Raw genomic sequence first — 24933 nt, forward strand, 5'->3', positions numbered from 1 at the left:
ATGGTGTTTCTAATGATAGGAAGTACAGGATAAATGCTAACTTAATCAGCTTTCTGATTTCATGGGCTAAGCTAGTGGGAATTTGTATGTCTTATTCAGGATTTACATAGCCTGTTGAAGAAGAAGTTTCAAACTCTGTGACTGTTAGAGGAAAACTTTCCTCTCATAATAATTAAGAAGGCACTGAGCTCTAGGCAATGTCTAATTGTTTTATGTGTACTCTCATTTAATCCTCATAAAACTAGAAGGGAGGTGCTAATATGCTGCTCATTTTACAAACGGAATTGAGGCATAGGCAGTTCAGTGACTTCTCCTGTGGCCATTCACTGGTAACTGCAAAGCCAGGCTTCAGATGCAGTCTGGATTCAGAGGCCTTTGCTAATCACAGTGTACTTCTCTTCCCTGAGACAGCTTTCCCAAGAGTTCAAAAATAAGAAGCAGGTATAGTACCTGAGGTCTCTTTACCTAAGCTAGGGAGACATTTTAAGTAGACAGTTCACCCACCAACTTTTCAGAGAAAATTATCTTTAAATGCACTAACTAAAACTTGTGTATTAGGAAAAAGATCTCTTACCTATCACTTTCCAGTCCCCTTAGTTTTTCTTTCTTTCTAAGAAAAAAAGAAACTAAAACTTTCAAAAGTATTGATGGATTCTCTCCCAACCCAGACTAGTAATTCTGCTATTTTAAAGACAATGTGGACATCGGGATTAGTCTCTCTGTATTTTAGAATGTCAACACATTTGCCAAAAATAAATTTATCAGTTAAATGCAGCCAAGAGATTTAGTTTATCTGAGCCCTACAAAGAAGAAATAGTTTACCAGTGTTTTTACAGATTGAAGTAAATCTGACATATTATTGACATATGCTATAGATTTAGTTTAATACCATAGTACAGATGTGTGCTCTGCTAATTTTTTTGTGAAATCTAGGCTGAGATGAGTAGAGTTGTTTCAATATTTATAGGGTTGAAAATGCAGTTAGCAAAGGAAGTATTTTAATTAAAACAATATTTGCCCCTATATGCTCAGAGTAAAATGCAGGGGAATTCATTTAAAGACTATTTTTTTCCCACATAGTGACTATGTTTTTAGGCAAAGTGGAAAAGGTGTGTTCCACTCCCCCCCGCCCCCATCTTTTTGATTTGGGAACCATTAAAAATGAACAATAGCTTCTTCTGACCTTTATTTCTTTCAGTTAAGTATATGTAACTCTTTAAGTTCAGCCTTTTTAAATTGTATGTTGTAGGTATCCTGGAGATAACTTCAGTGGAGATCGGAGTTGTTGCCGTGAAAGCCATTAACAGCAACTATTATTTAGCCATGAACAAGAAGGGGAAGCTCTATGGCTCCGTAAGTATTCTGCTTCTAATTGAAAAATCCAGTTCAGTAACTTATTACCATAGTTTTGCAATGTTTCCTCAGACATTAATAGCTTTGTTATCATTCTAGTGCTAGTAAATAGAACCACAGAGGGCTGGTCACCGAGAGTTTCAAGGGCTGGCAAGGCAGCTCTTCCAACTCTATAATCTCCTCTGTTGTTCACTCATTAGTCTACCACACAGGCAGTTGCTGGGATTCATATCAGTCAAAGCTTTGAATGCTAATATTCTGAGCTAAGCAGTCAGACTCTCACGGAAGCATTTGGCCAAACTGCCGTGGTTGCTGCAGACATCTTGAATAATCAGTGAAAATAAAGATCTTGGATAGAGTCAAAAACCACATGCTATGTATGTTTGTGTGTTATAGCAAGAGATAAAACAGGGGCATAAGTGTTTTGTATTCTGTTAAAATCTGAAATGGGGAGACACATCAAGAAATTCATAATTTTCTGTTCTGTTCAGTCAACTTCAGAATTTTATTTATCTGAACAATAATTATTAATTCACTGATGGAGCTGATACCCAGCCAGTGCTTTGGGTACATACACCCCTGTGGTCTATAGCAAGTGTCAGGGAATATCACTTTAAAATGTGTAAATAAACTTATTTTGTTGATTAGTATAAGGATGACTGCAGTGCCTGCCTAGGGCCAGCAGCTCTCAAACTTGAGTGTCAGAATCACCTGGTGGATTTGTTGAAACACATTCCCAGATTTTCTGATTCAGTTAAGTCTGTAAGACTTTGCATTTCTCATGAGTTTCCAGGTTTTTACCAATTGGTACCCACAATTTGAGAATCATTGGAAATTGGTCCTGTCATTGGTCTGGATATACAATAGCTTTGTATTTCATTCCTGTAAAACCCACTTATAATTGGAGAATCAGGCATACTTTGGGTCAATTTCTTTGATTAGAGTAAATGTTTTTTGGGTGAATGGGTCAGAAAAATTTTAGTTAAATTTTTCCATTGTATGTAACTTTACTACTGAACCTGGAAGACTAATGGACCATTTAAAAATGTGGCTCCATTTGGGAGTTCATAGCATAACCACTTCGGAGATATTCTTGTTTTTCTTTTCAATAAACATGCAGAGGTCCCTTTCCTCCTTAATCTACTATATGAGAATTACTGAGCGAGAGGTCCAGGTGTGTATTCTTTGAAGACTTACTAATACACAGTCAAAATCAATGCTTTAAAGTGAAACCTAATAAAAATTTGGATTGAGAGAGAAATGTAAAATTCTTAATTGCAATAAAAGATTGAAATGATTTTTAATTGATAAAGTATACTTCTTTAAAAAGGTGACATCAAGGAAAAATGGATAACTCTCAAATGTCATAAAAATGTTTAATACTTTTCCTTCCATTCCCCCACTTTTTCTTCTGTTCCAACACAGCTCATGCCCTGAGTCTATGCCTCTTCTTGAGCTCTAAGACCTGTGACTTATTTCATTCTCTATTTCTAACGTAGATGTCCAGTTGCTTTCTATCACGTCATACCATTTTAATGATCTCCAACGGCATTTATCAGATATTTCTCTCAATAATGTGCTTGTTGTTGACTGTCTTCTCAGAGTAGATTGTGAAATTTGAGAGGACAAGGCTTGCCTTGTCCCACATGGTTTTTTCAGTCCTCGGAACCATACAATAAACAGATAGTACAACGCATAAACCACCTCTCCAAGTAGTTCAACCCATCACAGCTAACACACTCCACTTTTAGCCTGACTCAGAAATGAGCTCTTTCTCTAACCATTGTGCACTGTTTTTTCTATTTTGCATTACCACCAGGAAGAGTAAAACAGTATGGCTTGTTCAAAACTAAATTAAAAATCTACTAAAATTCAGTGTCTTATTCAGGGTAGAATAGGACTAGGAGCTACCAAAATTATTCATGAGTACACATTCTATATAATTCTGTATGGACAGAAGAGCCCAGCGGGTGACAGTCCCTAAGGTTGCAAAGAGTCAGACATGACTGAACAACTAACTTTCATTTTCACTTTTCATCAGGTGACAACTCTTATAATCCCTCTGTATTTTTTTCCAGATAATTTCCACTGATTCCATAGCTTTTTTGAAAATAGCAATTAGGTAAAAGCCTAAAGTGATTGATTAAACCAGCTCTATAAATTCTATTCTCTTAAATACTTTCCTTGATTCCCTTTTGGGAAACATATCTCCCTTATATTTTCATTATTTGCCTTCTGATCAATGTGTCTGTTGTATTATATTGTATATTGAGTTTTCTCCTGACTGATGGACTTAAGTAAATAATGATAGTTTATAAAACTGAATTATATAGAATAAGCTCTTATAGGGCATGGTTTAAAAACTGAAGAAATTTCCCAGGTAATCCTGAGAAAATCTAAAAATCTTTTTTAAACTACCAAAACTCTACTTTTGAGATCTTGCTCTAGCCTAGATTTTTTTGAAACCTTTAATATTTATTATTCACCTAAATGCTGTAAACAATTATAGATTCCTAGGTCTCCTCCAGAGATTCTGATAGAAAAATTTGACCAATGATCTAAATATTCAGTGGTCTAAACACCAGAGATGAGGAGTCTGATACAAGTGTAATTCACTTTCAGAAACGTTTCTCTATAAATTAATTTTTAAGGAAAAATAAATTTAGCATCATTCATACTTTTTTATATATAGCTCCATTTCAAATATAAATTCTTCCATAGTCTCTAAACTATACCTTCTTTATTGAAAAAATATAATTGCTCATGTAAAAAAATCCTCTTTGCTTTTAAACCCATATGGTTTCAGACAGACTAGGATGAATTAAGAGAAAAAATAAACTCAAAGTAAGAATTCAGATCATCTCTAATGCGTAATTTTTTGTTATGTTAAAATCATTACCTTAAATAATTTCTTTTCTTCTTACTTTCAGCCAAATAAGTCATCACTTGAACATTACATTTAAATATTCTTTATAGAAGAGAAGCATAGAGGATAGATTCCAGAAAACAAAGCTTAAACTGATTACATGAAACTATACCTGCTCATTATGGTTCTGATAATGTTCAAAATTCAGATCTAGTCTGCAGAAACCTGAATTATTTAGATATACACATAGTCAAAATTTCCAAAAGTCCCGAAGTGAGAAATACTGAACTGCACAGTAGAGGTTTCAACCAAAAGATGCCTGTAGTTTTCAGATATATTTATATAGATAGATAGATGCCCTTGGTTTCCATAGAGAAGATAGCCCCAGAAGGAAAAAAGCCCCAGTTCCTTTTTAACTGCTTTAGTTTGGGTATAAAGGAAAAGGAATATATCTGAAGTCAGAGTTTTGAGATTAGTAAGGTATCTCCTTTTTGCTGTTCACTCCTGAGAGAAAATCTGGATTTCTACAATCCAGATTTCTGAAATGAGATATCAATATTTGTCACAAAAGATCCCCTTAAAAAAACTTTGCCATTTGAAATGAAGCCAAAAGACTATGGCTATAAAGTGGACTATGGCTACAAGTCTTCAGACTTATACTATATAAGCTGTGCTTGTCACCAGATTTGTAGTTTCTCTGACACAGAAATTCACAAAGCAGGGTTGTCTCATGTCCTACTGTTCAACTATTCCTAAACCTCAGAGTAAAGTTGGTCAAAATTCCTAGTTATGGAAAATTGTGAATAATTTACAAAATTGAGAAATCTGGTAATTGGAAAAGAGAAGGATATCCCTCACTCCCAGGGCCTCTTGTCTATCTAGAGCTATTATGGTTTTGTTTTAAGATCTTCTTTCTTAACAATGTATATATATTTATTGTGGATTTATAGGTAAATAAACTTTGCCAACTTGATAAGCCCACCTTTTCCCTGTAATTCTGTTTTTCCCATGGAACCTCAATTATTACTCTGAAAAAAAAAAGGATGATAATAACATCCTTTATTATTTGTTCATCATAAACATTGTTACTAGAATGCTTGTTTCTTAATAATCATTCTAGGCACTTAAACATGTCATACTCAAAGCACATCAGCTCCTTAAAAGGGCTGTGGTTATGATGATCGATTAAAGTAAATCGTGTGTAGAATGTTTTGTCTTTTTGTTTTATTCTTCTGTTGTTGATGTTTTGTTTAAGCACACAACTTATGTACAGATGACAAAAGCAATAAAACCGAGGAAGTGGAGTTCTCTGGATGGTTTGTGTAAAATGGAACCAAGTGTCATCACCACAGGAATAAAAGATTTTCTTTTTCCCTTGCAGAAAGAATTTAATAATGACTGTAAGCTGAAGGAGAGGATAGAGGAAAACGGATACAATACCTATGCATCTTTTAACTGGCAGCACAATGGGAGGCAAATGTATGTGGCATTGAATGGAAAAGGAGCTCCTAGAAGAGGACAGAAAACACGAAGGAAAAACACCTCAGCTCATTTTCTTCCTATGGTAGTACACTCATAGAAGAAGGCAATGTTTGCAGATGCAGTAGAACCAAAGGCTCTTTATGAGGCGTAGTTGGTGTTCTTTATGAAGACAGTACTTCACAAGGCAGAGACACATTGCAAATGTCTGCTTGCTTGAAAGAAAGGAAGCCTTTGAAGGTTTTTGTACTCTCTACTGACATATGATGTTCTCTTAATTAGTTCTGTGTCCTGCCTTGTGATCACAATATAAGCAGATCAAATGGATGGAATTTATTCCCAAGTGAACAATATTGTGGCTGTTTTGGGGTTAAGTTTTTGTTTATGTTTTTGTTTTTCTCCTCTGAGATAGAACTTAAAGGACAAGGAACAATCTGTTGAATGATCTTCGGGAAAGTTATTTATGGAATACGAACTCATATCAAAGACTCTCATTGCTCATTCAAGCCTAATGATTCAATGAGCAGTAAGACATGCAAGCATTTACTGGAAAGCACTTGGGTCAGATCATATGCACAACCAAAGGAGCTTTGCGCGTGATGTCATGGAAGAATCGGATAGGATTGATAAATATAAACATGGTAGTGTAAAACTGTTCTAACCAAACAAATAGCAATGGTATGCTTGTGCATTCTGCCTTCATCCTTTTCTATTTCCTTCTAAGTTATTTATTTAATAGGATGTTAAATATCTTTTGGGGTTTTAAAGAGTACCCTCAGCAGCTGCTCTCTGTTTTACCTTTTCTTTTTCTTTAGCACACCACATGCATATTCATGACAAAGTGTTTTTAAAACTTGGCAAACACTTCAAGAATAGGAGATAAAATTGGGAAAAGAGTGTGAGTGCCCCATGTGCTATCTGTTGACTTAATCTGCACTTCTTCCATAAGGAACCATCAACAATAAACATGACAATACTACAACACGGCCTGAGTGAGAGATATCTGCCATCATTTAAAAACATACATGACTCCTAAAGCTTCCTTTCCTAAGCAATAGACTAAAAAGCCAAATTCTTCTCTTTTAATAAATCAGTGGGCCTCCAAAAGTATAGTAAAAGAAATAAAATTAATTGTCAAATACATTTTAGTAGCATAGGCTCATTATTTACTAATGATTTTTTGCCATATGTCACAGTGGTAAATGATGAAGAGGCTGTCTGCCTATATAAGAACACCACTTTACAGGTCTCACATAGTGTATCTCTCCCACAGGAACTATCAAGGAATTTGGTATGAAGTGCAACCCTCCCCTCCCCCCACCCCCGACAGGGGCTTAAACTGAGCAAATATATCCTGGTATATGTGTAACTATATGCTGAAATTTGTTCAAATGGTATGATCTAGCCTTTACAAAACCAAATAAAACTTATTTTCTATAAATTTAAAGAGCTTTGGAAGGTTCCATAATGTAACCTTATTGAAATTCATTTTGTTAGAGCAGGTATAGAAAACAGTACAGAAAAGCGTACCAGTCATCATCACATTGTATTCCACTAAATAAATACTTAAACCTTATTTGCAGTGTCTGTAGTGATTTTTAAAAGTGTAGAAAAGTACTATTTGTTCTAAATACTTTAAGTGATAACTATAAGATTATATTGATACTGCAGTTTTATCTTAATATTTCTTGTTTTGAAAAGGTCTGTTTATTTTTATTATTTGACACAGTATTTTGGTACAAAGGAAAGACTTACTAAATGTGTCTTTTTACTAAAGTTTAAGCTCTAGCAAGTCTGGTGTCTTATCATCTTCTCTAATAACTTAATTGTGTCGATGCTTAACCAACACTTCCAGTTAATCTGTTATTGAAAAATTAGCTTTATTAAGAAACTTTCCCATAAAGTAATTCCATTAAAGATCATATTTTTCTCATTCCTTACAAAAGTTGGAATTTCAAAGGAAATGCATTTGAGGCAGAATGTTTTGGCTTATGGCTAAACTTGCATTTTATGGTACTTGGCTTCCAACTTGCTTTTTGACAAATGGGATTCTAAAAATGTTTAATTTTGTGGTTGGAATCTGTATGTTAAAATTTAATTGGTAACTGAGTCTGAAAGCTATACTGTAATGCATTCCTATGAGAACTAGATTATCTTTGTTGTTTTATTTTAAAATAATAATTGCACCTGACACATGAACATGGACCACCCACAACCAAAATTAAATGTTTGGTGAGACAAATATAGTATTAGATGACCATGGTAACAGCAAATAGGGCACAAACTGGATTCGTATTTCACATAGCCATTTAGATTACCAAGAGACTATGTGTAAACAGTCATCATCATAGTACTCAAAACACTAAAACAGCTTCTAGCAAAATGTATCAAAGCTTGCAGAAGCCAAAAATAGAAAACATTTCCTTTACCTCTCCCCTGCCTCACCTCCAGAATACACTCATGAACAGAAAAAAAGACAGAAACAGTTTGGTAAAGAGTAATGAGATTCTCCTGCATTTAAAATGGCATCTTTGCTTGATATTGAGATAGAATTCTGGTCCCCTTTGCAGCTGGATTGTGCTACTGAAGGAAAAATGGCTCCAGTCCTGAATGTTTTTGTTTTTTTTTTTTTTAATCATGATTTTGGTAGCTCTGCCTCTGTAGGAAGTGTGAACCCTGGCTACATGTCAAGGTGCTTCAGCCACAAATGTGTATCCATCTCAGTGTTGATTTCAAGGAGACTCCTCATAAAGATATAGATTCCCTCCCTCCTCCTACCTCCCAAAAGGCTGAACAGTGTATAGTATGTTACATTTAAATAAATCAATAAAAATACTGGGTAAAGAAAATAAAAATATTGTCCTTGTTTGTTTTATTAGGCTAAAACTATACCTGGTAATTAAGAGAGACGCTCACGTGTTGTGTGCTTGGCAGGATGTGGTTAAATGCCCCACAGCCCCAAACAACAACAGAAAAAAAGTCACTTAAACATTTGTAAGGTTTCTTTAATGCTTTACATGTGTGAGTCAGCTATCCTTACTCTAATAACAACCAAATGCTTTCGATTTTTTCTAAGTATTCAGGTCCACCTAGTTTACACAGTGGATAAAGAAGGATGAATTGAAAACAAGGATGGCTTGTGAAACAATGAAAGACTTTTGGAGGAAAGCCAGGAGGCTGCAAAATCTGATTTCAAGGGGATGGAGTAAGCCAATGAGTTTGATTTGAAAAGTAGAGAGAGAAAAATACATAATATTGCAAGTTGGGGCCAGGATCCAAGCAAGGTTGTGTGTGTGTGTGTGTGTGTGTGTGTGTTAGTCTTTCAGTCGTGTCTGACTTTTTGTGACCCCATGGACTGTAGCCCACCAGGCTCCTCTGTCCATGGAATTCTCCAGGCAAGAATACTGGAGTGGGTTGCCATTCCCTTCTCCAGGATATCCTTCTGATCCGGGGATTGAACCCTGATCTCCCACATTGCAGGCAGATTCTTTACCGTTTGAGCCACCTGGGAAGCTCCAAGCAAGGTTATGGACACCATTTAAATATATCATCACTAATATACACAGTTTATAATTTGGATGTTTCTTAATTCAGGTTCTATGATCATTCAGCAAAAATTAAAATTGCCTTTGCCTTATCAGTGAAGATTTCAGTTTATGTAAGCTTTGTTTAAATAAAGTTATTTGTAGAAGTCATGAAATATTTAAGAGGAGACACCTAGAGTATTAGAAGTATTAACATATTTACGTGAGAACAAGTATCCTGTTGATTAAGGATTCTTGTCAGTTTCACTAGACAGGACCCTTTTTAACTTAAAGTAAGATTCAAGGGGGGAAAGGGGATATTTTGGAAAGATAACTGGAAACAAAAGGGCAATTTTATTCCACCAGAACTGAGAGATGAAGTAACTAAAGTCCTCTTCCTCCTAGGCACTCATTTCCTCTTACCTCTGATTGGCTTTATTTGCTTGACTACTGCGTGTCTCCATTTTATTTCTTTCTAATTGTAAAGGCCCCAAATCCCAAATCTCTTTTTCTCAAGATTCCAAAATGGAAGCATCCAAGGTATGCCAAGTGTGGGTGAGGTACTAACCTTTAGAGCAATCAGTAGGACAAGGCATATGGGCACTATGATTGGGCAAGCTTTAGTCACGTGACCCAGAGCTCCATGGTGTGGATTTTGGCAGCCCACACTACTGGAACTGGTGAAAAACGGTGTACCAAAAAAGGGTGGTGCTGGGCACATACAAAAACAAAAACAATTCTTAGCTACGTCTATCTAAATGAGACTAATGACTTAATCTTGCATTTTTTGCTAATGCTAATCTTGCATTTAGGCTAATGCTAGGCTTCATCCTTTTCTTCAAATCAGAGAGATCTCAAGATTTTTTAAGGCATTTTTTAAAAGGGAGAAATAGCAGTCATTTTTTTTTTTTGGTATCAAAGCCAAGAATAGGGTCCTGAATACAAGCATGCTCACCATAATTCTGCAACTGTTCATTGAGATGAATGCAAGTTTGCACTAAGTCAAAATGTAGTTCTCATACTAAGTATCAGTCTATACAACAGCATGACATTATAAATATTTCTTTACATTTATCCCAAGAGTATGTACTAGTATTTTCAAATATATCAATGTAAAGAGGAAAATCTGAAACTCAAACGTCATTCAATTTTCAAAAATTGTAAAATAAAAATGGACAAAAGTAAAAACCTGCTCTATATCGCTCATTAGGCTTTATGTATATTCAATATAAGAGAAAAGAAAGCTTTATAACATGAATTTCTCTTTTCTGTTGCTGATTAGAAAATAATAAAACACAAAATGCCCTTGTAAGTGCACAATCTACTGAAAACACCTTTACAAACACCACGTTAAAATGGAATAATCATGATCAAACTAATGAGATCAGAGGAACTGGTCTCATTCCTAAGTGACTAATACTGAATATTTTCATGTGGCTGTTCCATGATAGTGGCTGTTTTATGATAAGAGCAACAATTCCATACACAGAGAAAAGCCGTTTACCAACCGTCTATGCATGTGGCCTGTATTATCTTACACATTTTTATTATCCTCCATGAAAGAGTCTGTGTTCATTTTTTAATATTGGCAACTGCATCCTCTAGAGAGGAGAACAGCAAATGAAGAATCAAAATATCCCATGTTCCTCATTACAACTTTAAATTGAACATATGCCTTTATACAACTTAGGCAGTGACCCTAGTTGTAGAATAACCAACTACGGTAGGGTCTTAACCTTCCTAAAGTTTGGTTTTAATTACCTTATACACATCTTAAATGCCTAGATAACCTTACAATTTTTCAAATTATTTAATGATCATTTCTGGGTCAATTTAAGATGCTGACAATGAAAATATTCTTGGAGAGGTCTTTCAAGGAGCAGAAAATTAAAATCAGTGTTTCATGAGATATTATAAATCAAAAAAGACTATTTTTTATGGCTACAGGAGGCATTTAGGTGAGGGGTCACTTAACATCATAAATATTTTAACATCTGTATTTTAACATCTGGTATTTTAACATTTTCTTTTTTTAAATCAAGTATCCTTATTTTTAAACTTAAATTTAAAAAGTGAAGGATAAAAGCAGTAAAAATTACACTTTAAGTGAATAAAGTGAAAGTGAAAGCGAAGTCAGTCAGTCATGTCTGACTCTTTGCCACCCCATGGACTGTAGCCTACCAGGCTTCTTCCTCCATGGGATTTTCCAGGCAAGAGTACTGGAGTGGGTTGCCATTTCCTTCTCCAAAACACTAGACTTTTCAACTACCATTATTTTTTTTTCAGAGACATGATCAATATGTTAGACAATGATATTTGGCCAGTATCTATAAAAATGATATAAAAATGTCTGTTTATTTGGGAGATTTCCAACTGGGAAAATTGAAAGAGCAACACTGACAAATGGTATTGCAAATAAATAGGCAAACATCTTACTTGCTTTTATGATAAATTGAAAATTTGGAATAAAATGCATTCTACAATGCAAGCTTACCCTCTTAAAGAAAACAAATGAAATTAAGTATTTTTCTTTAATACTAGTATTTTAAAGTCAGTATCTGCCATCCTTCCTCCTCATCCTACCCTAGGAAAGTTCTGCATTCCAGCCTCCAGGATCTCCTAAAAAAACAGTCAAATCACAACATTTCACCTGCAGCAGTTTATGACTCACAAAGTATGGACTTTAAACTAATACCTACTTCAACTGTATCAAATGAGTATAGGCTCTACAGTAAAATTAGTAGAGATTATTGGAGGCAATTAATATTGAGTACCAGAAATTATTGTTATATTCCTCTATGTTATTTAAGTTACATTTCTTCCATGCTTATAAATATTCCCTAGTGAAAAATTAATAGTTCTGAGAAGTCTGAGTTGTTCATTCCTACCACTGGGAAGAAAATTAAAGTAAAATTTAAACATAGGCCCTAGGAAGGGTTGAAGTCCCTGTATCTTAGAATGTGGCTTTACTAGGAAGTAGAGTCCTTGCAGATATGATTAGTTGAGATGAAGTCAAACTAGACTAGGGTGGACACCTAACCCAATATGACTGATAGATATCCTAACAAAAACAGGAAACTTGAACACAGATACACACACAGGAAGAACACAATGTGAACATGAAGGCAGAGAGAGACTGGGGTGATGAGTCTACAAGTCAAGAAATACCAATTTTTGCCAAGAAGTCATAGAACCTATTCTCTCTCGTGGTCCTCAGAAGGAATCAACTCTGCCAGTACCTGATTTCAGACTTCTAGTCTTCAGCACAGTGAGACAATGAATTTCTGTTGCTTAATACACCAAGACGGTGGTACTTTGTTATGGTAGCCAGAGGAAACTAATACAGTCTGAACTTAAGACCCACAGAACGCAAGTTTAGGAAGTGCTCAGGCACATGTGGGAGTCATAACAACAGAATTGTTTGACTCTAACCTTCACATCATACAATCACAACAAACTCCTAAGTCGTTGCTGTTCTCACCAGCCCAGGCTGGATGCATGAGACAAGTTCTCGGGCCTGGTGCACTGGGAAGACCCAGAGGAATCGGGTGGAGAGGGAGGTGGGAGGGGGGGATTGGGATGGGGAATACTTGTAAATCCATGGCTGATTCATGTCAATGTATGACAAAAACCACTACAATATTGTAAAGTGATTAGCCTCCAACTAATAAAAATAAATGGAAAAAAAAAAAAAAACTCCTAAGTCGTATCACCACAAAATCCAACATACAGTTTTTCTTAGTAAATCTTTACTTAACATGTCACACTTTTCTCCAAAAATGTATTTTATTGTTTGCTCAATGACCCCAAATATGACAGAAATCAAATAACTATATCTGATTTAAGTCTCAATATGCAATTTAGATGAGTTTGATGTAGGGCAAAACTATTTTGATGAATAGATATTCTACTGGGAGTTATTATTTAAATCTCAACACCCTCTAACTAAAGGGACAATAAAAAACTAGTACATACAAATATAAACCTGTTCATGCTAGCCTCCATTAATTCCTGATAATTTATAACAAATTTTATGAGTTAACAACTGCATAATTATATTTATTTCAAAAAAAATTGGAATTAAACTATAAAGGAGATATGACTATTAAATAATGGAATTGGCCAATATATCAAAATTTATATATATAAAGGAATATTGCTCACTTCAGAATAGAACAGTAGGAGGCTATATTTATATTAATGATAGTCTTCACCTTAGAAATCAGCCGTTCTCTTATCCAGATCCTACCTCCATACAGGGCATGTTTTGATCCAAATGACTTTCTGTTTCATGCTATCCTAGCAGTTTACACCAGAGGTTGTTACCTAGATACATACTAATTTATAATCTTAGCTCCCATTTTTAAATCTTAATCTTCCCAGTAGAACTGCAGAATCAACTTTTGAATCCAAATCCATGACCGAATTTGTTCTTGTCATCCTACTTGTATGCAACCACAAGACTGATGGGTAAAAGGGGTCCCCTTTCCAAAAATTTTAGTAAATCCATCTCTAGAACCAATGATGTATAAAACAATGGACTACTTGTGTTATGAACCAAAAAACAACAGGATGTTTTGTAACATCAGTCACATTTGCCAGTCCTTCTTTCATTTGTTTATCCTCCCTTCTCTGCTCTCTTACCAGTGAAGCCAATAACATCCAGGATTTCTACAGAGCTCAGTATTTTATGCTGCTTTCTTTACCATCTGAACTTCCGTCTTCTCTTGTACAACTAGTAAATAAACAAGCAAGGAGCTAACAGCCTTCAACAAAATAGACATCTGCTACAAAGATAAAATCACTCAGGGATAACCCAGTGCTAACCCAATGATTCACGTAACCACAGAAGTACTTAACATTCAAAACATCACAGATTGGTTCTGGGACACATCATAGTTCTTATTTGTTCAAGCTTTGCGAAGGGATTGACTGTAGTAACTTAGTTTAAATTCTACATTTACATACTACTTTTACATCCTAACTTTATAAGTGATAAAGTCGAAGTTAATTTTCTTTCCCAGAGCTTACTGCCAGGAAATGAATGCAGGTCTCCTGATTCCAAAATTACTCTTCCCTCTATTGTGCTCAGTCACTTCAGTCGTGTCTGACTCTGCAACCCCATGGCCTGAAGCCCACCAGGCTCCTCTGACCATAGGGATTCTCCAGGAAAGAACACTGTAGTGGGTTGCCATTTCCTACTCTAGAGCTTCCCTCTACTACACTGGCACATTACCAAGATTAAAAAAAAAAAAAAAATTTAAATCAGACCCACACCATTTACAGCCCAATATTATTTTTCAATTATTTTCAGAAGTGAAATTCTAAGGTGTTTTATTTTAAATGACACATCTCTCTTCATAGATACTTTTTGGGGAGGAATGGCATGTACTTTTGAATCAAAGAGATCATTTTTTAATCCTGGCTCTGCCACTTTCTAGCAATGTAAATGTACAAAGTTTACCTCATTTAAAATAAAAATGAATGAACAAAAAATGTGGATAATGATTCATGCACTTGGGACAGTAGTAAGAATTGAATGCTACTATATTAGTTAATTGTTTTGTATAATGACTGGCAAGTCATAAGTACTCAGTATATGTTGATTTTCTGCCTTCTTGTTGGTCAGTTGTGAACATTTGTAAAAAATTTATTTGTGTGTTAAATAATGTCTGTGTTACCTTCAAAATCTCTATGTTTACTCAAGAGATTACTTCACTACATGGACTTCAGGCTCAGTTTGAGTATTATTTTTTTCTTCCCAGAAAACCATTTTCTGACCATTGACTAGACCATCAACGTATGCCAAAATCATGCTTCTCTCAGCACCGTGGATTACCGGGCCCTGGGCAAGCTCATGAGGAGGTACTTTGGTTTTAAACCACAATTTTCTCCTCTGGAAAGATGGGCTATCTGAGGAATCAGAACAAAGGAGGCCAAGATAACTTAAACATGGACATAGCTGTCTTACTTCAGTTTTGGAGATGACACTGTCTGTGGGAAGTTTGGTTTAAGAATCAAGAGGGACTGATGTATTAAAATATTCATTTGGGAGTAAGGATACACACTGTGGGCCTAAGTGTCTAGAAAAGTTACATATGTCTTAGTATAGCAATGTTGTTGTTGTTTAGTTTGTCTATGACTCTTTGCGACCCCATGGACTGCAGCATGCCAGGCTTCCCCGTCCTTCACCACCTCCCAGAACTTGCTCAAACTCATATCCATTGAGTTGTCGATGCCATCCAGCCGTCATGCCCCCTGTCAGCCTCTTTTCCTCCTGCCTTCAATCTCTCCCAGCATCACCGGGGCATATGTAACTTTTCTAGACACTTCCAGTGAGTTGGCTCTTCACATCAGGTGACCAAAGTATTAGCAATAGCTTAGCAATATTTCAGCTTTTTTCCCCCCTATCAAAGCCTCATTTTCATAGAAAGTGAGTGATAGCTCTTAAATGTTTAGGGAACAGGGAATGCACACACACACACAAACATAAGAATATCATACATATTCTGTCACTTATCTCCTGATAAATTCTTAACACTTTTGTAAATAATTGGGAAATGAAGGAAAATATGCCTACCATCTTTGTTTCCAAGACAATTCAGCTTTTAGAATCCTGCATAGTGAACGAGTGGTGCACTGCCATGATCCCTTTCTCAGCAGTACCTAGGCACTCATTCCCCAGCTGCTGAAAGCAAGTTGCATGCCCCCACTGTGGCAGCCACATTCAATGACAGCTCAATGCAAGTATAAAAATCTTGTCCTCTTGCTCAATTTGGAATAATTCAATGAGGTCATCAGCTAAAACATTTGTTGTGACTTCATCTCAGAATCAACTTTTTTTCCCCTCTGGCTAACCCTGCTTCCTTCACCTCTCAAAGATGCCCCATGAACAGTCCCCAGTGAACTCCCTACATGCAAATCTCCATCACAGAGTCTATTTTCTCTGCAACTAGATCTAAAACATCTGTCAGTGCATCTTGTTTGTTTTCAAGGTGTAGACTATTTGACAAAACTGTCAACAAACCAGCTACCCCTTCTTCTGAAGTATGGTTGCATCAGTTTAACTTAAATAACATGTGAGTTTATCAAGTCCAAGTGTGAAGGACACACAACACTTAATGAGGAACAAATTGAGGAGGGAAGCAGCAATGTTTAGGACCAGCTTGAGTCAACAGCATAGGAACATAAGAACGGGTTTCCCATCAGGCCCAGGGTGTGAACTAGAGGCACGTGGGCACTAAGCTAATTGCCAAAATTGAGAAGAGGCAAAATGGGAATTTGTGAAAGAACCAGCAGAAAGAAAGAATGATAGACACAATTCTGTTGTGGAAAACCTAAAGCTTAGAAAGATATACTCAAACACTTCAAAAAGAATATTTCTAATTGTTTCCTTACAGGAAAAAAAAAAAAGTCCATATAAAGGGTAAATGAGAGATATGTAAGTATATGAACCTCACTATAAGAGAGTTCATTTCTATTTACTATGAGTTCAAAGAGCCAAGGATTATAGTCTCAGGAATAACAAAATTTTTTAGAGCAGCCCCTCCAAACAGTTTCTGGGACCTGTGTAAGTATTTGTATCTTTGTAAAGAAAATCACTGATAACAATTTACTATTATTTTTTCCAATGTGCTATGTTGAAATTCCATTACTGGTAACCTCAAACATCATTACCCAGGACAATTCCCTATTATTATGTTGGAAATGAAACTTAATTTTAGGTTTCCAGTTCCAAGTCCCAAGTGGGAACTAAATGTCACAGAACAAAATGTCATGCAATGAGATTGGATACTAAAATATGTGACAGTAACCAGATGTTTCCGTAACAATTACCACACAGCAAAACCCAGTCAAAGAAATGAGGTACAGCACTTCTCGCAAGTCAAAGGGCACTCCACACTGTTATTTAGCATGTTGGTATTTGTCAGTTTATATTTATATTCTGATCAGCACACCCTGCATGCCTCTGAAGAAATACAGAATAACATGCAAAGTATGGTTATTGCTATGGAAAATATGTTTAAAGAAATTATTACATGTAAATCCATGGCTGATTCATATCAATGTATGACAAAACCCACTGGAAAAAAAAATAAATAAAAGTAAAAAAAAAAAAAAAAAAAGAAATTATTCAAATTGACTTCAAAAAGCACCATTCATGGTATCAGCAATATAATCCAATATGAAATATGAAGTATTTCAATGAGAATAGAGTGAAATGGGTCCTTAATTATTCTACTAAAAACCTCATCACCATCAGCCCTGCCCCAAGGCCCTCCCATTAACTCTACCACCGGACCATCTGTGGGGCCGGAAAAGAGGCCAAAGGAGGAATAAGGGGACACGTTGACACAGATATTCAGCTCAGAGATGAAGAAGCAAAATGGGAACTGACAAAAGAACAAGACCACCACTCCCTTTCACCTTAGATACTGACCCAGATCCTTGAGTTTTGTCCTTGGATTGGTTCCTCAAATTCAAATTGCCAATTTCAGGAAGCAAATGATTTGCTTCAGGACTGAAATTCCTTCAGGCAGTTTTGACACTGAGGTAAAGTTACAGCGGCCAGTAGTGAAACCAAAGATGAAAAATCGAAACACTCCTCAAGCCCAGTGGAAATACACAACCCTCCATGAGACCAAGGGTAAATATTAGTTTAATGGATTTATTCATTTAATGGATTAGAGGAAATATTTCAATAAGCAAAAGCCAGAAATAGACATAGGGATTACAAAGCCTTTTGATGTAAAAATAAACTTAGATTAAAACGACTCTTAGATGTAGTCACATGGTACAACTCACAGTTTGATCCGAGAAAACTTAGTATATATTTAACTCACCTTATATGTGCAATGTTTCTTTTATGGAGGCTCTAAAATATTTTATGAACTACTATATTTTTATACTGCTTAATGAATTCAACATAGAATAAGCTAACAATTTTGGCAATGTTTTAAGTTCTAACATGTGCCCTTGAATTTTTTGAAGACCTCACTCTTTGTTATATCTAAGTAATCCTTGGGTGGCTAAAATACTACTCGCTATAGACAGATTTTTCTTAATTCTATGTTTGCTAATAGATCTTAAAACATAAAAGTATACAATGCCCCTTTTTTCTCACTTTCACAAAAATATGTTTGATGAGATGTGCATTTGTCTTCAGCAACCAGATGTATTAATAGAAACAAGTGACCAAGTCAATTTCAAAAAGGCAAATATCCCCCTCCTATACAGTTTTGTGCAAAGTTTTATTTGCTGTATTTGTTTTATTTGCTATATGGCATTCCATTTTATAAAAATACCACAACATATTTATCCATCCTCAAACTGTTGCCATACATGTCCCTTAGAGCACAAGGTCAAAAGATCTCTTCATTGTGTATCTGGAGGTAGGTTTGAGCATCTCTGAACTTCTACGCACATTGTCAAGTTGATCTCTAAAGTTTCTCCAAAAGAAATTTTTTTTATTTTAATGTGGTCTGTGGTTTCATGTCATTTTAAAGAAATTTGTCCCCCTCTTAATACTGTGAAGCTTTTCTCATAATTATTTCTAATAATTGTGAAGATTTCTTTCATATTTAGATTTTCAGTTCATGTGGAATATATTTCTAGTGTCAAATACGGATAAAATTTTATTCTCTTTAATATGGATAGCCAATGATATCTCTATTTACTTCTAGATCCGCCTATCTTGCTTACATAGGATGACTTTATATATTTTTCACCCAAATCAAAAAGTGTTTGAAATTGAAAAGGACACTATTAACAATTATACTTGGACCATATGCATAAGTCTCAGGAATACTCCCAGGCAAACTGGGACATATCCTCATTTTAATCATAAATAAAATTTAAATTTGTGTGTGTCTATTTTTTTTTTTACTACCTTCCTCTGTTAAAACTTTTGTCTATTCCTACAACTGCAGCACAATTGTAATGATTAGAAGTTTATAATGCCAGATAGCTTCAGGAAAGTTTGAACAAAATTTTAAGCAGGGAAAAATGTGTAGTATAGAATGGGGAATACGTGTAACTCTATGGCTGATTCATATCAATGTATGACAAAACCCACTGAAATGTTGTGAAGTAATTAGCCTCCAACTAATAAAAAAAAAAAAAAAGAAACTATTTCACATAATCTCAACTTTTCAGATTGAGAAACATGTGCAGCACATAGCATTGAGAAGGTTTAGTATGCAGAATATATCAGAAACTCCTAAGATTTTCTAAGAAAATAAAACAAAAAGAGACCACTTCACACCCATCAAATTAGGAAAAGTTAGAAATTCTGATAACACAAAGTATTAGAGAAGAGTTGGTGTAATGGAAAATCTCATTTGCTTCTGGTCTCTTGGCAGACAGAGGGGGAAAACAGAGATCTGTTTAACTTCTTCTTCACCAAAAATGTTTCAAGGTACCTTGTGGACCTTTTCTATTCTACATAAATTTTCAGATTATCTTGTTCCTCTAAAAACGATTTTGGTTCTTCTGGATGTTTTTTCCACTCTTAAATAGGTACGTCACAACTTGCTTACCTAGGAAAGTACCAGTGAATTTAAATCACAGATAATATTGCTTTATTGCATCTAGGAATAAACATGCCATAGAATATTTGGTGTCAGGACAGCCTCACAGAAAGATACTAGAGGAAGAGTGTCAGTTGTTCCCCAGCATCATAATGCTCATTATTTTAAAATTTTAAACTTTATTTTCAGATACATGTAGATTCACATGGATCTTGTAAAAAATGTAATACAGACATAACCTGTATCCCTTTACTGAATTTTCCTGAATGGGGTGTCTGGCAAAACTGTAGTACAAAATATCACAACTATGATACTGGAATTAAGAGTCAATATGAGAGAACATTTCATTGCCACATGCATCCCTCCTCTTGCCCTTTTAGAGCCACACTCACTTTTTCTCATCTACACCCTTTCCTTTTCTATGATCCTGTCATTTCAAGGATGCTGTATAATGAAATCATACAGCATGTACCTTTTGGAAGGGGAGGAAATGGAAAGTGAGGAGAGGTAAAGAGGACGGGATGTTAGGGAAGGAAAGAGAAAGAGAAGAGGAATTAGAAGCATCATTTTGGGATTTTGATTGAACTGTTCAAAATTCATAGCTTAATTAGGGTGGAATTAATTTTTCCCAATTGTCTTCTCTTGTTTAAACAAATTGTCTACCTCTTTTTGTGTGTTTCGATTTCCCCTTTTTAAACTACATTCCTGCCAATTGTCCTGACAAATTTGATGAAGAGAAGACTGAAGTTCTAAACTCAAGTAGCAGATACCTTTCAACTGCTCCTAAATCACAGTAGAATACCAAAAATTTCAGTGAATGTGCTGGTTACTACTTCTTTCCTGTATATGAATGTACTCTAGACTCACAATTGAGTATTTTTTTCTTGCTTATACCCTGAACATGTCTTTTATCACTGCTTTATGTTCACTCCTACCTAGCACATTGTTCTCACAGCTTCTTAAACCCATTAGCACGGAGGAATTTTGGACTTTCTGATTCTATGTTGTGGGAAGCTTCCCCTAGGGTATATGTGTGACTCACTCACTCATGTCCGTCAAGTTTCTGCTTAAAGGTCACTTTTCAAAAACGCCTATCCTAATCACTCTGTATAAAATATTTCTATATGTAAATTTATTTTTCTACATGGCACTCAATACAATCTAACATATCATATATTTAGTCCTTTGATCTCCACTGGAATTTAAGGTACATGAGAGCAAATTCTTTTTTTTTTTTCCCCAAGTTTTATTTTATTATTTTTTTTTCCTATTTATTTTTTTTTTCCATTTATTTTTATTAGTTGGAGGCTAATTACTTTACAATATTGTAGTGGTCCTTGTCATACATTGACATGAATCAGCCATGGAGTCACAAGTATTCCCCATCCCGATCCCCCCTCCCACCTCCCTCTCCACCCGATCCCTCTGGGTCCTCCCAGTGCACCAGACCCGAGCACTTGTCTCATGCTTCCAGCCTGGGCTGGTGATCTGTTTCACCCTAGATAATATACATGTTTCGATGCTGTTCTCTTGAAACATCCCACCCTCGCCTTCTCCCACAGAGTCCAAAGGTCTGTTCTGTACATCTGTGTCTCTTTTTCTGTTTTGCATATAGGGTTATCGTTACCATCTTTCTAAATTCCATATATATGTGTTAGTATACTGTATTGGTCTTTATCTTTCTGGCTTACTTCACTCTGTATGATGGGCTCCAGTTTCATCCATCTCATTAGAACTGATTCAAATGAATTCTTTTTAATGGCTGAGTAATATTCCATGGTGTATATGTACCACAGCTTCCTTATCCATTCGTCTGCTGATGGGCATCTAGGTTGCTTCCATGTCCTGGCTATTATAAACAGTGCTGTGATGAACATTGGAGTGCACGTGTCTCTTTCAGATCTGGTTTCCTCAGTGTGTATGCCCAGAAGTGGGATTGCTGGGTCATATGGCAGTTCTATTTCCAGTTTTTTAAGAAATCTCCACACTGTTTTCCATAGCGGCTGTACTAGTTTGCATTCCTACCAACAGTGCAAGAGGGTTCCCTTTGCTCCACACCCTCTCCAGCATTTATTGCTTGTAGACTTTTGGATAGCAGCCATCCTGACTCGTGTGTAATGGTACCTCACTGAGGTTTTGATTTGCATTTCTCTGATAATGAGTGATGTTGAGCATCTTTTCATGTGTTTGTTAGCCATCTGTATGTCTTCTTTGGAGAAATGTCTATTTAGTTCTTTGGCCCATTTTTTGATTGGGTCATTTATTTTTCTGGAATTGAGCTGCAGGAGTTGCTTGTATATTTTTGAGATTAATCCTCTTCTTTTTTTTCACTATTATATATCCAGAACTTAGACTAGCTCCTGGCATGTAGATGGCAAGCAAATATTTGCTGATGGAGTGAAAAAAGGATTTGTATACCCTTAAAATTCTTGTATATCCTTAATGATTGGGCATGAAGACATCTTACTGCTGTGTATTTTTAAGGTGGGGAAATTCAGAGGGAAAGTTTGAAAACAATAGCAGAATTAATGGTAAAGAAAGGGGAGAACCCAAGCTTCAAGATCTAAAGCTTAAACTGTACCCTTCACCCTCATGGAGCTTCTGACAATTTCCTACTTTTGCACTATTATCGAAATTTTGTTTTATTATCTGCAATTCTTGCATTTTTTTCAACCCCCTGGAAATTTTAGAGTTTTTTAACATAAAATTTATAACAAAAGTCGACTTCCTCAAGTCAGGTCTAAATTACCCCAAGAACAAGCCTTCCCCATAGAATTTTGGCATTTCCCCTCCTAGCTCCAGTCAGATTCCAGAAGCCAAAAGGTGTTTTCAAAGTGAAAAGTAACAGGAAGGAAAAATTAACCAAACTTCTGAAGCCTCCAAAACAATTGGTTTCAAGTTACTTTTGCATTTTGGTGTGGATTCGTCATGAGAGGTGAAGGGGAAGGGTTATTATTTTATTCAGTCTAAGAATTCAGATTTGAGATATTTCTCTGTTAAGCTTTCCTTAGAATTCCTTTAAGTCCCTTCTGTTTCTTGCTGACAATTCATTTTTAACAAAGTTTCTCTTCACGTGTATTTAGAAGATTTTCTTAATGGGGGCCAGAACACATTTAACATAATCAGGATGGACATAATTAAATAGGGGACAGATGTCTATCTTTCCATAATACTTAGAAATCATGTAAGATTTCTTTTTAATTGAGCATGAAATATGCAACAGATTTGTTGCCACCTATGTAGAATTACAGATTCAAAAATAAATACATATGAGAGTATACACACATACACAATAGTTTACAAAGATACAGGAAAATAAAAACACCTGTAAGAAATATTTTTCATGTTATTTGTTATGCAGGTCAGCCTAAAACCAAACTTAGTAGCCAAGTTTGAGAAAGAACTATCTTTCATTTCTTTCAGTAATATAATTGAATACTGCACAATGATGAAAATCATTACCATTTTTTGCCTCTTCTCATTATTCCCCCCCAACACACACACCCAAAATAAAGTAAGAGAATACAGTTTTACATAATCTATTTTACAGGCCTGTTAAAGAACCTCCCAGGTGGTGCAATGGTAAAGAACCCACCTACCAATGCAGGAGATGCAAGAGACTCAGGTTTAACCCATGGGTTGGGAAGATTTCTTGGAGTACTAGCAATCCACTCCAGTATTCTTGCCTGGGAACTTCCATGGATAGAGGAGTCTGGTAGGCTATAATCCATGGAGTTGCAAAGAGTCAGACACAAGGTATGTATGTGTATGTGTATGACCACATACACATAATTAAAGAACTAGCCTCAACAATCTCAAAGTAGTAGAGAGAATATAAACATTAGAGTCTGCCATACCTATAGTCAAATCCCTGCTCAGTCATTTATTAGCTGAATTCAACGTCAGGATGAAAAACACCTACTTCTGCTTTACTGACTATGCCAAAGTCTTTGACTGTATGGATCACAACAAACTGGAAAATTCTTCAAGTGATGGGAATACCAGATCACTTTACCTGCCTCCTGAGAAATCTGTATGCAGGTCAAGAAGCAACATTTAGAGCCGGACATGGAACAAGAGACTGGTTCCAAATTGGGAAAGGAGTATGTCAAGACTGTATATTGTCACCCTGCTTATTTAACTTATAAGCAGAGTACATCATGCCAAATGCCAGGTTGGATGAAGCACAAGCTGGAATCAAAATTGCCAGGAGAAATATCAATAACCTCAGATATGCAGATGACACCACCCTTATGACAGAAAGTGAAGAAGAACTAAAGAGCCTCTTGATGATAGTGAAAGAGGAGAGTGAAAAGCTGGCTTGAAGCTCAACATTCAGAAAACTAAGATCATGGCATCTGGTCCCATCACTTCATGGCAAATAGATGGGGAGACAATGGAAACAGTGACAGACTTTTTTTCAGGGGGTTTCCAAAATCATTGTAGATGACTGCAGCCATGAAATTAAAAGATGCTTGCTCCCTGGAAGAAAAGCTATCACCAACCTAGATAGCGTATTAAAAAGCAGAGACATTACTTTGCCAACAAAGGTCCATCTAGTCAAAGATATGGTTTTTCATGTACGGGTGTGAGAGTTTGACTATAAAGAAGACTGAGTGCCAAAGAATTGATGCTTTTGAACTGTGGTGTTGGAGAAGACTCTTGAGAGTCCCTTGGACTGCAAGGAGATCCAACCAGTCCATCCTAAAGGAAATTCGTCCTGAATATTCATTGGAAAGACTGATGCTGAAGCTGAAACTCCAATACTTTGGCCACCTGATGCAAATAACTGACTAATTGGAAAAGATCCTGATGCTGGGAAAGATGAGAGCCGGAGGAGAAGGAGATAACAGAGGATGGGATGGTTGGATGGCATCACCAACTCAATGGACATGAGTTTGAGTAAGCTCCAGGAGTTGGTGATGGACAGGGAAGCCTGGCATGCTGCAGTCCTTGGGGTCGCAGAGAGCTGGACATGACTGAGTGACTGAACTGAACTGAATGTCAATTAACTTATAATAAAAGAGGGGTTGTAATTATATTCTTGAATACTGTTATAAAGATTGGAAATAATACATGGAAACTCCTAGTTCAACAAATACACAATCAAAAGAATTCTGAGAACACCTAAAAGGTGGTTGTTTTTATTTTCTGGCCAGTGTTTGTTTCAAATGAAAAATTG

General features: G+C 35.9%; 1 protein-coding gene across 1 annotated transcript in view; it reads left to right on the forward strand.

The window, feature by feature from the left end:
• Positions 1 to 8553, forward strand: part of FGF10 (fibroblast growth factor 10) — an 87678-nt gene extending 79125 nt beyond the window's left edge. Inside the window, exons 2-3 of the mRNA XM_061129828.1 lie at positions 1250 to 1353; positions 5601 to 8553. Coding sequence (XP_060985811.1) covers positions 1250 to 1353; positions 5601 to 5798 — 302 coding nt within the window. The 3' untranslated portion in view covers positions 5799 to 8553. The remainder of the gene's footprint in view (positions 1 to 1249; positions 1354 to 5600) is intronic.
• The last annotated feature ends 16380 nt before the right edge of the window (positions 8554 to 24933 follow it).

The sequence above is a fragment of the Dama dama genome, chromosome 25 (assembly GCF_033118175.1).
Source record: "Dama dama isolate Ldn47 chromosome 25, ASM3311817v1, whole genome shotgun sequence".
In the NCBI taxonomy this organism is placed as follows: Eukaryota; Metazoa; Chordata; class Mammalia; order Artiodactyla; family Cervidae; genus Dama; species Dama dama.